General features: G+C 43.3%; 1 protein-coding gene across 4 annotated transcripts in view; it reads right to left on the reverse strand.

The window, feature by feature from the left end:
• The window catches only part of ATP11B (ATPase phospholipid transporting 11B (putative)), a 293818-nt gene that overhangs the window by 230006 nt on the left and 47871 nt on the right, over positions 1–15941 (reverse strand). For all 4 annotated transcript variants that reach the window (XM_029616746.1, XM_029616747.1, XM_029616745.1 and 1 more), the window contains exons 2-4: positions 14394–14510; positions 11631–11720; positions 1234–1314 (exon numbers count right to left, since the gene is read on the reverse strand). In XM_029616746.1, the coding sequence (XP_029472606.1) occupies positions 1234–1314; positions 11631–11720; positions 14394–14510 (288 nt within the window). The remainder of the gene's footprint in view (positions 1–1233; positions 1315–11630; positions 11721–14393; positions 14511–15941) is intronic.

Below are 15941 nucleotides of genomic sequence, written 5' to 3' on the forward strand. Positions count from 1 at the left end.
GGCTCGGCGCGCGCAAGGTGCACTCGTGTGCACCCCCTTGCGCGCCAACCCTGGATTTTATAACATGCACACGGCTGCGCACGCATGTTATAAAATTGTGTGTGCTTTTGTGCGCGTATGTTTAAAAATACGGCCCTATGTGAATAAAAAGTACCCACATTTGCCTTGCTGAACCAGGAACACGCTTTGCAGTGGTCAGACTTCAATAAATCTGCCTCATTTTCTTCATGAGGCTATGTATTACAACTACTGGGCAGAGAGGGAGGGGGCGGGGGTGTCGTTTGGTTGCAAGCCTCCAGGTTCCAAGGGTAACCACAAGTCTGAGTAACATTTAGCTTGTGATAATCAAGTCTAAGCAAAAAAAACCAAAAAAAAAAAAAACCCTGGAAATTCAGTCAATCATGCTCCATAGCTAAAAAAAAATAAAAATACTTCTTGGTTTGGAATTGGCGACTAGCATACAAATCACTTTGGATCCAAACCTCTCTAATTCTGATACTACATGCAGGAGGGAGAGAGAGAGAGAGGGACTTCTTGGTTTCCCCGATCGATTCTCCCACTGGTCAGTCTCGGAGAGAGCGGAAGGGACCACAAAGCTGAGCAGGAGGTGTGGTTGGGCAGGCTGGATGGGTATATGACCTTTACCTGCTGTCATGTTCTATGTTAAAAACAAGTGACTTGAACTTGTTAGCTTTCTCAAATGTGGTTTTATCCAACAAATGTGGGTTAACAAGTGTTAATCAGGGCCATCCAAGTTTTCCTAAATTACTTCCTGTTGTATTCCCTGAACTTCAGCTGATCTCAGACTTCCTTCACACATGTGCTGATCTCATCCTCTTTTAAACTTCTGGGACCATTATTGCTTCCACTACTTCCTCCAGAAGGCTGTGTCCGTGCATCCAGAACGCTCTCCATGAAACATTTTTGGATATTACTTTTCTATCGTGCCATTCACTAGAACTACACAAACACAACAGTTACTACACAACCCAAGTTACAGAACAGCAAATGTAATCACTGCAAAACGAGTAGGCACTTGCTAAGCCAGTCCTTGAAACTGGTCACATTCGATAACAAATTACTGCTCTTTGCATATAATTCTATCAAAGTTTCAAGCTACTTGCTGTTCCCAGTAAATCCTGGAAGTTAAACATCACTGGAACAAACTGTGCAAAGCGCTGTGAAACGTTTGCATTTCCTTAGTAAACAATACATGCTTTATGCATTTCATACCTGTTTTATGGCGGTTACTGTTATTACAAAGAATAATGGGAGTCCACTTGTCACAGGACTTGTAGGTGTATCAATCATAAGCTAAAAGAAATATATAAACACATTATTATTACAAGTTTCATTTCTTGATCTTGCAGTCCAAAAAGTAAAGGTGTGCAAACCCCAGGATACAGTAGTGACATGTAAATGTATAGGTAGCAGTTTTGAAACATGATATGGAGAGAGACAAAGGCCTAGTGATGCAAACTGCCACTGTAAAAATGATCTTCTGGCTATTCTTACATCCAAACAAATAAATCCACCACCACAGCGCAAATATTTTATTGGATGCCTACAGGTTACAGTAATGAGACTTTTTTTTCTGGTGGGTGTCCTGGAAATTCCACTCCTCTACACCCCATTAAATTAACGACGGGGTCAGATTTCCCTGGGTCGCTCCACAGGGGTCATCGCTTTCGCAATGTATATTTACAACCCTAAACAAAGCTCATTTCTGGGTTTGGCCTAGTCTATCAGTTGTTTTGAATAAGACGTACGGCTTTATATCCCACTAGGCAAAAATTGTAACGTATACCTAGGAATTGTGAATGTTTGTGTAGCCCCTATTTCCTTGTGAATGCAAACAAATACACTAAAACTTCTCAAAGACTGAAGTACTTTGGGTTTGAAGGAGTCATCCTAGAGATGCAGGGCCAGGAGTAAAGGAAAATTGGTTCTTACTTGCTAATTTTCTTTCCTGTAATACCACAGATCAGCCCAGACAAGTGAGTTTTGCATCCCTACCAGCAGATGGAGGCAGATAATAAAAACTTTTCAGGTATTGCTACATAATCAAGAGTGCTACCTGCAGTCCATCAGTATTGACCTGTTCCCAAGCCAAGTAGATTGAAAACACCAATTTACCCTAAGCAGGGCGAACAGAGAACCCAGGGTTGGAATCTTCCTATACTGGAGCTCCCTCATCAAAGGAACCAAAAAACCTTCTAACTCTACGTTCTGAATATATACACACAGAAATTTCAGCCTGATTCCATAACGGTCTTTCAACAACAGGGGGACGGGCTTCTAGGCTGATCTATGGTATTATAGGCACAAAAATTAGCAAGTAAAAGCCAATTTTCGTTTCCTGTTCATACCCAGATCAGTCCCGACAAGTGGGATGTACCCAAGCTCCCCTACACTGGGCGTGGACCCAAAAAACCCACTTGCAATACACTCTCACCAAAAGTAGTCTCGTTCGGCGCCCAAACATCCAGTCGGTAATGCCAGATAAAAGCGTGAAGGGAAGACCATGTTGCTGCCCTACAGACTTCCTGAGGAGATACCAACTGACATTCCGCTCTAGTGGAATGCGTCTACCTTCCAGCCCTTACAAAGATAGGCCGAGAAAATAGCTTCCTTTAACCACTGAGCAATTGTAGCCTTAGACACTTTGCTTTCTTTCTTTACCCCACCAAACAAGACAAACAGATGATCCGAACAACTAAAGTGACAACAAGTGAAGCTCCCTAGACTATGACGTCTACAAAGCCCAGCATGGAAAGGCTGGAAGCTCCACAGTCTGGTTAAAGAAATGACTCCAGCCAAGACAAAGCTTGCAGCTCAGATATCCACTTGGCTGAACAAATTGCCACCAGGAAGACTGCTTTCAAGGTAAGATCCTTCAGGATCGCTCTCCACATCGGCTCAAAAGGCTCTTCACAGCGCACTCGCTGAATCAAATTCAAGGTCCATGCTGGACAAATCTGTGCACTGGAGGTCTCAAATGTTTGACCCCCTTTAGAAAATGCACCACGGTTTTCCTCTGCAGCTTTCCTTTGAAGCCACCACTTGAACGCGAAGCAAAATATAGGCCAGCCCTTTAGACAAGCCCTGCTGCAAAAAAGCCAAGATGTGTGGAATATCCACTCGCAAAGGATCTAACCCTTGAACAATACACCAGGATTCAAATGCTCTCCACACCCAGACATAAGCCAATGGACGTGGACAGTCTTCTAGCCTGAAGCAAAGTGGAAACAGACTTGGGGTATCCCTTCAATTGCAAACGGCACCTCTCAAAAGTCAAGCTACGAGACAAAAGCGATCCTCCCGATCCAAGAAGACCGGACCTTGTCCCATGCGCGCACAGTTTTTAAAATCTGGCACACATGTGCACGCTGTCATCAGATTTTATAGCATGTGCATGCACATGGATGGGTGCGTGCTGCTTTAAAAATCGACCCCTATCTGCAAGATCATCCCCAGGCATCTGCGGGATCACCCCCCTCCCCCTCGAATCTAGTGGGTTATCCAAGTACTCCCAAGGTCTGTGACCACTGTCAATCTCCAGAGGCGCCCCCCCCCCCCCCAAAACCCAAGCAATGCAAGAGACTCCCCAACCCCTCTGCTGCAGCTACTCTAGGCCTCTTTGGGGGACACTGTGACCACCATGCCAGGGGCCGTTTCCCCCTTCCCTGCCAAATAAGCTTTATGCAAAAATCCCCAGAATTATCCAGGCTGATGGGAGACAGAGGAGGGGAATCCCTGGGTTCCCTAGCAGTTTGCCTTCTGTCACATGCCTCATAAGAAACCATGGTGTCTGCAAACCCCCCCCCCCCCCCACCCCAGGAGTCTCTGGCACTGGATCCGCCTGCCTCACTGGAGGATCCCTCCCCCCTAGGCACAGCCCATGCACAGCACTGCCAAATTGAAGCGCCCTGATGTGATCCACAGGCCCTACAGGCTGTCACGTGCCACAGTCTGTGCCATTGCCTCAACCACTTGGCGCAGTCGCACTTCAGCCATGCTGCACAGACCTCACACAATGGGCCCAAGTCCCTGCCACTGAAAACCCCATTCCTCCGACACCATCAGGGACTCTGCAATCCTTCTCCCTCCTGCAAGCCGCAACACCCAAGCACCACCCAGCCGGCTTCTTTTTTTTTTAAAGGAGAAGCAACCTTAAAAGGTATCCCCAGAAAAAAAAGGCATACTTCCCTGTTTTGACCAGTGTAGAAGGAGAGGCAGCTTCAAAGGGAATGAGGAAGCCAGGATTCCTGGCTTTCAGACCCTCTGGATGACATGGACTGAGACAGCCAGGGATCACCAACCCCCACTCCCCTCGCCTGGCTCCACCTGAAGGATGGCCCACAAACATGCCTAACATCTTAGGGACCTCTTCAATCTCTTCTAAATTTTTTATTTTTTAATCTCTCTCAGACTGCAGATTTGTACGTCTACCATCTGCTGGAGATAGAGAAATACTTAGGGAATGCAGGTGGCACTCTCAGTTATGTAGCCGTGCTTGAAAAGTGTTTATTCTTTGCCTGCAAACCCCACTTCTCTGGTCTGATCTGGGTATGAACAGGAACAGCAGACTATGTGGTTATTGCTGTTAAGGACCAGGTTCAGAGTTTAAGTGTTATAAATGACTGAGTTATTTTTAGGCCCAGAAATTTCCTCAGTAGCAAGGAGTTGCTTTAAATCAACCGCAATAACTGTGACAATTACATCCGTTACTGAACCGAATAGATTTTGCCTGTGAGGTGCATGCCACAGTCCCTGCTAGGTTGGGTTATTGTACTGTGCTGTATACGGAGTTGGAAAAAAAAAACGGATTACTTGACTCCTGGTGGTACAGAATGCGGCAGCACATTTACTGGTCAGCTCTAGCTGCAGATGGCATATGCCATCAGCACTAGTCCAAGCACTACATGAGATAGGTCCAAGTTATTTACAGTAGGCTTCTACCATATGTCCCAGCTCATTCTTTGCATTCAGGAGCGAGAATTTTTGTGGGTTCACCTTTAAAATCAGCGAGGTTAGGAGACCAGATATTTACTGCTGCAGTTCTGGAATCAGTTGCCACTGGAAATTTCTCTTTGTGACAAGTTACTGTATTGTTCGAGATGACTGGGTGGGGTTTATGTTGTGTTATTTTAGATGTATGATTTAAATTGTGGTTTTAGGATTAATATGTTATTAGGGAGTGTTAGGATTGATTAGGTTGGTGTTGATGTTTTACTGTGAGTGTGTGTATAGCATTATTTGTTATGGTTTATTATTGGGTTTATGTTACATAGTGTTAAGTAATTTTGTTTTGTTTATATATTTGATAAAATTGCATGGGCGTTATATTGTAAACCACCTCCTGCTCTATTAGGAAAGATGAGCTACAACTCATTGCAACTCTCACAAAATAAACTAATTCTTGCTGCTACCGTAAAATTGTATCTTTGTTTTCAAAATACTACTACAGCTTCAAAATTTTAAACATACAAAAATTCAAAGAGAGGGGGGGTGGGGGATCACGTGACATGGTGAAGCGACACAGATGTGAGTCTGTACAGCTCTGGGTACTGCTTCCTTAATGAACTTTTATTTCCCTTTTTCCCAAGGCCCCACGCTGCTTTGTTTCTGATCCCTGGGCAAGCTTCAGGGATGCACTTGCGCAGGATTATACCTTTGATGGCCATGTCGACTAAAGTTGTGAGAAAAGCCACTGAAAAGAATAAGCAGCAAGGACCCAAAATGGTGGAAGTGCGTGGTGAGGGGGGGGGACGAGCGGCTTTAGCGAGCATATGATCTCCACTATAATGGATGTCGAGATCTACACACTTGACCAAAAGCTGGATCAAAATTTAGATAAGTTAACTAATCAGATGTAGAATATTCAAGATTCCCTCGAGGCGTTCAACAATTACATGGATATGGCAGAGGCCCATATGAGCTGTAACGAAGAAGAGGTCAACGTGCTGCAGATTAAAAATTACTAACCTGGAAAAATCTATGAAAGAGGAGGAGAACAAATTGGAAGATTTAGAGAATAGATCCAGGTGTAATAATATTCCCCTTGTTGGTTTGCCTGAATCCCTCCCAGATGCCGCTTTGGAAGACATGCTGGAAAAATGGCTACCAGGGGCGTTGGACTTATCGGCTTGCAAGGCCAACTGCAAGTGGAGAGAGAGCATAGATTGGGGCCGCGTCGAGACAACCTACCGAAGCAGAGGGTTGTTATAGCCCAGATTGTGAACTTTGCCCATAATGCAGAAATACTGCACCAATTTAATAAGAAATGGCTGCTGGACTTTCAAGGCCACAAGATACTGCTGTTTCAAGATTATTCGGCAGTAGTTTAATGTAGATGCTGTGTGATTACCTATATTTTTGTTGAACATCGATATTAAATTATCTGCAAACATTTTAGCTAATCGTTTAAAATTAGTGTTACCAGACGTAATTTATGTGGACCAAGCAGGTTTTGTTAAGGGTAGAAAATTTAGTATGAACATCTAGCGGTATTACAAACCCTGCGTGTGACTGGGGGAGTGGAGGATCCAGAACTAATCGGGTTCGATGCAGAAAAAGTATGTGATAGGGTTGACTTGTCCTTTTTAGATAGTCTACTAAACAAGATGGGTTTTAAGGGGTTTATTCAACGAGCAATTAAAGTACTAGAGTAATCCCATGGCTAGTGTACGTATTAATGGATACATATCACCCCCTTTTAGTTTAAATTAGAGGCACTAGACAAGGATGTCCTCTGTCCCCTCTTCTCTTTATCATATCTCTCAAACCATTAACTCAAGTGCTAATGGTTTATCTGCAGCAGGTTGACCTGATTAGGTGCAACAAGCTTCCAGCACTCTTCCTATCTGTGGATGATATACTGCTTTTTTTTTTTTATCTGAAGCTAAGCGCCACCTGCAGGAAATATTAAGCAATTTAAATCAGTATGGTGAGTTCTCTGGTTTTAAGATTAATACTGATAAATCTCAGGCATTGGTAGATGGGCTAGAAGAATCCTGGACCAAATTTCCCCTCCAGTGAGCTCGGTCTCAATTAAAATACCTGGGGATTTATATTCATAGAGATTTGTGGAAATGGTATGAGAGTACTGTTACTCTGATTGTATCTGCCTTTAAAACTAAGGCACAAAATTGGATGACTTTGCCATTAAATATACTTGGTAGAATTTCCTTAATCAAAATGATGTTGCTTCCCAAACTACTGTATGGCCTACAAATGCTACCAATTACATTGACGAAGATTGAATTTACAGAGAATATGTTCCGCTTTTATTTGGCGAGAGGAAATGGGCACACATAGCTATTTCCAAACTTACAGTTCCTATTACTAATGGTGGTTAGGGCTTTCCTAATATCAGACATTACAATCTGGGCTGCATGAGGAGGGCCTTAGGAGACTGGACTGCGGATTCTAGTGTTTATGCTGATACCGGATTACAGCGCTTAATTATGCATCCTGTAGATTTGCGATTTATATTACACACACGTGCAGAGAAGTTATCTCCTCATGTGCGTTGGTGCACAGTACGCATCAGGCGTGGAGAGGACTGCGACAGCATTTAGGGTTGTCATGGGCGTTCTCTCTGTGGTTACCTATTTGTGGAAACCCTGATTTTACGCTAGGCCAACACTCTGTTTCCACAATCTCAAGCGAAAGGATATGATTACCTTGAGGTTTTTTTTATTGATACTCAAAGGGGCATATTGCATGACCGAGACGTCAAAAGTCATTGGGTTTTCAATATCGGGATTTTTTAGCTTATAAACAGTTGTGGAGTTATAGAAGTTCGGTCTTGCCCTCTTCAGGGTATCTTTTACTTCTAATGCTTTTCAAATATTGCTGTGCATATTTATTTATTTATTTTTATTTATTTAAATTCTTTTCTATAAAGTCATTAAGCAAGGTGCCGTCTCAACGGTTCACAATAAGGCACATAACTTAATGTTACTAAATGCATTAAATTAAATCAACTTAAACAGGTGCCATCAAGGTTCGGTAACATAGTTTCATAATAAATACTAATTGTTGGGTGTGATAAAACGTGTCCATTTCTATCTTTATCTATATAAATAAAAATGTTAAATAGTTTGGACAAAATCACTAATCTCAGAAACCACTGAACCGATTGCTTTCAAATTTGGACACAACCTTCATTTCGCATTCAGGAAGGTTCTTCTGTACTTACATTACAGATATGTCACACCTGTGACAGGTAAAATAGGTTTAAAAATTTTTTTGAGAAAACAGCGACATCTGCTGGACGTAAGTGCCATCTGTTACACCTTACACTAACATACGCTACACTAATCATTTCGCCAGTCCAGGTCCACGTTTCACTTCCATTTTAACACATTCGCGCACTTTTTTCACCGGAAGATAACTATTTCCTTTACAGATAAAATACACCCACCACCCTCCTCACGCCCCCCACACACACATGCCAAATTGATTTACTTCCCACAGCCTCCCAACACACACAAAACCACCCTCCTCACACACCCCACACACATGCCAAATTTATTTACTTCCCAGGCCCTCACAACACACACAAAACCTGACAGAAGTCCAGGAGGCTCCAGCAGGGGGCCAGGACCGGTCCAGGACACATCTCCTGCACTACGGCCGTCGGCTGCCAGCAATCAACATGGCGCCGACGGCCCTTTCCCTTACTATGCCACTCGGGGACACCAATGGCGGCAGTAGCCCATGTGACATAGTAAGGGCAAGGGCCACTCGCGCCATTTTCAGGACTGGCAGCCGGCGGACCTTTGCCCTTACTATGTCAGAGGATCTACCGCTGCCATTGCTCCACCCCACTGACATAGTAAGGGCAAAGGGCCATCTGAACCCATTTCAGTGCTCGCAGCCGACGGACCAATGCCAATACATCGCTCCCAGACCGCTCCTGAACGCCCGCTCCACCGACTGACATTTTTATCAGGTCTCGGGGGGTCTGGAGGGTGGGGGGGTGGTAATGAATTTATTGCGAACATCTTGGGGAGGGGTCACGAGGGGGGGCAGGTTTCATTCATTCAGCAACTCTGGGGGGGCAGGGGGGTGGGCTACTGTTTTTCGCAGGGCTGGGGGGGGGGCAGGAGAGTGTGGGGTGGTTAGTTTAAGAGAACTTTTCTCATAGGGTTGTTTTTTTGGGGGAAAGGGGAGGTTCACACACAAATACATACACTAAACTTGCACGATCTCAGGAACGCACCAAAATAGCCCTCCCCAGACCACAAAACAAATTTGGAAGTGCCAATTTGGTTAGGCACTCCCCTATTTGGCTACATAACGCGCACAGACGCCCAGAGACAGACCACATGTAGCACCAACAATTTTAATTTCCCAGGTCTTGGGAGGGGGCAGGAGGGTTTGGGATTATTTGATTTAAAGGGTTGGGATTGGGGGTTTCCACAGAAATAGAAAGATAAAGGTTTTCTGATCTGAAGGGTAGGCAGTAGGCGGGGGGAGGGAGAATGAGGGGAGAGGGGAGTGTGAGGGGAGAGAGTTGGAGTGGGGACAGGGGAGGGAAGGGGGGTGAGTGACCAAGGGGGAGGAGGATGAGTGACTGAGGTAAATGAGCAAGGGGAAGGGGGAAGAGAGGGTAAAGAACCTGACTCTGCCACTGCAACGCGTGGCCGGGTACCGCTAGTCAGCTATAAAATGAATTAATGGTTAAATCTTATCTTTTGGTGTTGATACGAGAATATAAAATAAAATAAAATACACACATATTGATTAAGGTGATGTGTGTGGGCATCTTACTGACCGCATTCTACACTTTCCTGGATTCTACTCTCCATGCTCTTTGTTTTTAAACGTTTCCTGAATGTTTTGATGTCTCTTTGCAGTCTGATTCCTAACAGCATGGTGTTCCATATTGTAGGTCCTGCTAAGGATAGAGCCCTTTCCCTTACTTGTGTTAGTTTTGTTGTTTTGACCGAAGGAATAGTTAGCAGTGCTTTGTTTGCTGATCTCAGGTTCCTGTGAGGGACGTGTACGCGAAGGGCTGTGTTCAGCCATTCTGCTTTTTCGTTATGTATTAATTTATGTATGGTACATAGTGTTTTGTATTGTATTCTTTGCTCAATGGGTAGCCAATGTAACTCAGCTAGGGTTTCGGTGATATGGTCTCTTTTACTTTTACCAGTCAGAATTCTAGCAGCCATGTTTTGTAGTATCTGGAGTGGTCTTATCGTGGTGTAAGGTAAACCCAGTAGAAGGGCATTACAGTAGTCAGTGCTTGCAAAAATTAAAGCTTGTAACACCGATCGGAAGTTTGTTGGCGTTAGCAGTGGTTTTAGTCTTCTAAGAGTCATAAGTTTGGCGTATCCTTCCCTTACTTTTACAGATATGTGTTGTTTCATACTTACCGGTAGTTCCGTATCAATTATCACTCCAAGGTTTCGTACTTTCACATATCACAACAAGAGATATAAATTATCCCATTTATACCACTATTTGCAAAAACACGCCAATTATACTATGCTAGAGACTTTAGTGGTTAAATGGTAGGCTGACCAAGGGGAACACCTACATGTCCAGGAAGTTTTCGAGGGCTCTCAATGTTTACGTATTGTCTCTGCTGCTTTGAGGGATCAGCATTTGCAGGTTTGCATAGACTGGAAGTCTCTCCTATGCGAGCTTTCCAGATGGGTATCACCGAGTCGGCGAACTGTCTTAAATGTTCCGCTCCAAATGTTACATTTCTACACTGCATATGGGACTGCCCACTATCTTTTGGAAAGCTGTATTATCCAAAATGAATGCACTAATATCTGTTAATATCCTATGTAGGGTATCAGCATGTCAATCAGAGTAGAACATAGATTTATGTGGGAGGCCTAGGACTTTACAGTTTGTTAACAAGGGCTTAGCAATAGCTAAGAAATGCCTTTTGATGAAATGGATTTCTGCAGAGGCACCAACGATGGCATTCTGGCACTCAGAACTAGTGGCCCTACTCATGCTGGATTATAAATCATGGTTGCTGCAGCCTCGGAAATCCACACAAACCTTTTGTCAAGTATGGAGCCCGTTTTTGGCAGAGTTGGGGAATAATGTTTGCTTTAGTATCTGTTATCCCTGTAGCTATGAGAAATGTAAATTAAGTTCTCTGTCTGATATATGTCTTGTGCATTATATGGAAGTCTGTTTGCACTACATGCTATGAAACATTAGTAAATCGTGAATGACAGTGATGTTGGCAAACTGGGATGGTTGGGTAGGGGAATATTCTATAGCACGGAGGACTTTTTTCAATTGGTGTAGAATTGGATTCAGTGTAAAACTGGCAATGTCATATTTGCTTGGCTGTTGTGTGTTCATTCTGCCAATAAAGACAATTATACAGAAAAGAAACGTTCAAAGAGAAACTATACATACAAATTAACCAACTACTGTCTTCACAATTGTACTTAATCTAAAATTTCCTTTGTTGAGAATTCAGGAGGTATTATACTGTTTGTTCCTTTCATATAATACTGACAGTGAACATGAAATAACTACCACCTAATTTCCATGCTGCCAAGAAAAAAGGCAACGGCAAGTTGGATCCCCTCATTACAACTATGAGCAGTAGAAGTATACAATCATTCACAGCATAAACTTACCTGAACAAGAAAGATAATAAGAAAATAGAAATTGGCTATTCTTCTGAACTGTTCAAACAGATTTTTGGGAACAAAATTCCATACTGTGTACTGAAAGGAGAAAGAAGAAAAACAAGTGGCAAATGTTAATTTGTAATCGCACAGCATCTACACTAAACTCTAGAATGCAATCTTGAAAAGGACTTTACCTGGATAAAGCTGGAGGCTGAATCCCGCCCTCCCCGTCTGCAGGGTACTGTTATCTGTCGCTAAGGGATGGGGCTGAGGCCCAGAGAGGATGGAGCGGGGTTTCAGTTTGAAATCCCCATGCATTAGCTGGACCCACATTTTCCAAAGGAAATTCTGTGGGCCTGCCCTGGTAATTGCTATGAAAACATTGCAGTCATCGTGGCCTATGTAACATTCAGAATTTGGACCGTTTGGGCCTGTGAAAAATTCTACTTGGCTTGATTTACCACGTTTTGCATCTAAAAACATGGTAAATCAAGCAAAAAAGAAAAAAAGAGATTAGATGCATTTCACAGGCAAACAGCACAGTACAAGGCATCTGCTGACTTTTCCAGCGATGTGGAGGAAGTATGATTGACGGATGTAGTTTTGTAAGGATGCACAGGCACAGATGGCCGCATCTTTTATTGGGTGTTCAGCCTGAAGGAGAAAATAGTGACTGAAGGAACCAAGCAACTACATAAGTGAGAAAACAACAATGGCAACCATACTTTTAGTTTTAAATCAGCAGCTTCTAAAAGCCATCAATTTTTTTTTTTTTTTTTTTTACTTAATATCTTTAAATCTTCCCCCTTGATCACTTCAGAAGACTCTGCCACCCCTCCCCAGCTGGGACTGCCTGAGCGGTTCTGGTGACCCTAGGCCCGGAGCATAGCCAGTAGGGGCCACCACGCAAGCAGCAGCCACCTTCCCTCTTTTCCCAGGCCCGAGCACCCAGTACCAATGAGAAATCAAACCTGGATCCCTCCTGCAACACAGACCACCACCTATTTTATTTTTGTTATGAAATTATCACTAAAATGCTTGACTTGGCTTTTCTGGTGAATGAAATCTTGATATGCAGCCATGAAAAAAAAACCATATAATCATGCCTAGTTTTTCATCAATTCTGGATGATCAAGCTGCTAATCCCCTGCATCCCTTACAGAGATAGGCAGCATTACTGCAATATGTAACTAATTAAATTCAAGAACATAACACCTTACCTGCTCTCTCTCTTATCTCTCTATCAGGCCGATGCAATATGGATGCACTAACATATGCACAATCACTTCTCCTGGGAAAATGGATGCTCAATTTACGAGTGTCCATTTTTTCCTGCAGCAGCTATTTTACCGGCACAATATACACATACAATATACACGGCCCGGAGCATGTATATTGTGCTTCCTAAAATTTCTATTTTTTTTTAATGTCAAGACTTTTTTTTTTGCATGGTGCTGCTTTCTTTGGTTCTTCCTACTTAGTTCTGCGATGATACCAAGTAGAAGGAACCACAAAAAAGCAGATTTTTTTTTGTTTTTAAGTTGAGCACTTGACATGTGGGAAGACTTTATGCTTGCTCCAGACAGATAAAATTTTATGGGTTAAAAAGTGCACTTCGGGCACAGGGGGATTTTTTGCATTGTGGGGTAATAGCTAATAGCCTCATCTACATGGCATTTACATGCAATGCGCGTTATTAGCAACACTTTTGTTTGGACGCACTAATCCCCTTATTGCATTAGGGGTTATAGATGTGTGTCCAAAATGCGCATCTAACCACTCGTTAAGCTGGGCGCGATTTACTGCACGTATATACCTAACAGGCCGATACAATAAAGTGCGCCCAGCCTAGCACACAGCTTAACGAGCGGTTGGACTCGTGCCCATAACCCCTGATGCAATAAGGGGATCAGCGGGTCCAAAACACGCGTCCAAACCAAGGCATAGCTAATGGCGCTCATCACATACACACACACAAACCTTGCTTTTCTACTTTTCAGTTTCCTGATTAACTATCTAGTTGAGCTTCAATTCTGACTGCACACATAAGTCTTCTGCAACTCACAGTTTAGGAGCCACTGGTCTGAAGTGATGCCTCTCTCCTCTCCAAACCCCATCTTACAAAAAGAATATTTAAGTCTGACGTATCCGTTAAATGGCAAAGATTTTGCTTCTTGCACATGTGGAAGTATATTCTGTTGATCTGTACCATGCAAGACAAAGTGCCACCCACTAGCTTGGCAGACAGAGTAATTTTGCCCATGGCCTTTGAGCTGGGTCTATGGGCGCTTCCTTAAGAATTTTTTTCTATAAGCACAGAATATGGAGCCCTTTTTGAATGAGACTCTGTATTCAAAGTTAGGGAAATGTGCTCTGCCTTATGTTTTGGCTATTTTTGTAGAAATTGCTTATTATCTGTTGCCAGCTCACTGTTTTGCAATCAAATGAACCAGAAAGAACAGGGTTGTTCATATTTTTCATTTCCTCTGGCTTTTCTAAATGAGCCCAATATACAACGTTTTCTAAGAATATTACAGTGGAGGCTTACATGTATATGTGCGTATAAGAATTTAAACATTACATTTAGCATTTTTTGCTGGGAAAATCCCCGCCATATTTTGATGTGAATTTTGCAATAATTTTACATATGTAATTTGATGGATGCCATGCAAGGAAGAACTTGGAAACCACTGTTTGAGCTTACAGTTCATTTGAGTGGTCTAACAGCAACACCTGGCTGGGACACACTACAAACAGTGCAATCTGTACCTTGGATGATATGATTCTGTTGTCTGCAAATTTCTGGGGTGTGTAATGTCCATGTGGCGGGAACCGATTTGCTACATGAATTGTTCGAGTTTCACTAGGATGTGGTGGGTCAAAACCCTGAAGAAAAAAAATAGAAGCAAAAATACTGTGAACTTTCAAGTTATACATGTCAAAACCAACAGCACATGCGTCTGTCTAAAAATAAACGTTTTAGAACAACACGAGCTGACTCTGGTAAGGCACTGACTTGTACAACATCACGATATTCATAAGGAGAGGAGAAATGGAATGGCAGCAGATTTCCTGGGCGCTGGGTCAAAAGCAGCTTTTGGGGGCTACTCCAAGGAAGGGCACAAGGGAATTACTGGTTAAACCATTCACGGAGGGAGAAATCACAGGCAGAGACCTCATCAAGCAACATAGAAGGGGAAGCCAGGGGCTCATGCAAAACTGAAAAAGTGAGGACAACCTGTAGGTAGCCCTAATTTAAGGGTCTGATTCACTAAGCTCCCCCCCCCCCTCCACAAATAGATGCAGAATAGGAGAGAAAGGAAAATTGGTTCTACCTGCTAATTTTCGTTCCTGTAATACCACAGATCAGTCCAGACCAGTGGGGTTATGCACTCCCACCAGCAGATGGAGGCAGAGAGCAAAGCTTCGAGGCACTGGTATCCCAAGTGTGCCACCTGCAGCTCATCAGTATTTATTAGAGATGTGATTCGGCCGAACCTTTTGGTTCAGCCTTCATTATCGGCCCACTGTGGGAAATTTCGTTTTCTTGCGATTTGGGCCTATTTTTTTCAGCTGCCCCGAAAAACGATTTTTCCTGAAATTTTGGGAAAATCCGCTTCGCACTTCCCTATTTAACTATAATCTCCCCACCCTCCTGATCCCCCAACACTTACTGAAAGTCCCTAGTGGTCCAGCAGGGGTCCCGGGAGTGGGCCATCCATTGCTCCTATCATGTGACAGGGGCCGACCAATGGCACCGGTAGCCCCTGTCACATGGTAAGGGCAAAGGGCCACCGACGCCATTTTGATTACTGGAAGCTGACGGCCCGAGAGGGGGAGAATGCTCCTGAAACCCCTGCTGGACCACCAGGGACTTTTGGTAAGTCTTGGGGGGGGGGGGGGGCAGATGGTGGGGGTTTGTAATTAATTAAATTTGAAGGGTTGGGGTGGGTTTGGGGTTTTTTATTTTTTTTTTATGTGACCTTTCTCCCCCCCAAAACAATAGATAAAGCACACGAAATTTTGTGGGTTTTCCTTTCCTTTTGTCAGCACCCCCAAAATGCAATGAAATAGGAAATATCGTCTTTATTCCCTATTTTGTTGCAAACGAATGCACACCCCTAGTATTTATCAATACCCAAGCAAAGTATAATTGACAAAAAACAAAAATATTATAGAATCACTCTGATAGATTCCCTATGTACAGCAGCTAACAGTTAGGAAATCAGTCTTTTGGCCGTAGCACCCGGGCAGGATCCTGGACTAATCTGTGGTATTACAGGAATGAAAATTATTTATTTATTTATTGTAGTTTTT

This window comes from Rhinatrema bivittatum, chromosome 9 (genome assembly GCF_901001135.1).
Source record: "Rhinatrema bivittatum chromosome 9, aRhiBiv1.1, whole genome shotgun sequence".
Lineage (NCBI taxonomy): Eukaryota > Metazoa > Chordata > Amphibia > Gymnophiona > Rhinatrematidae > Rhinatrema > Rhinatrema bivittatum.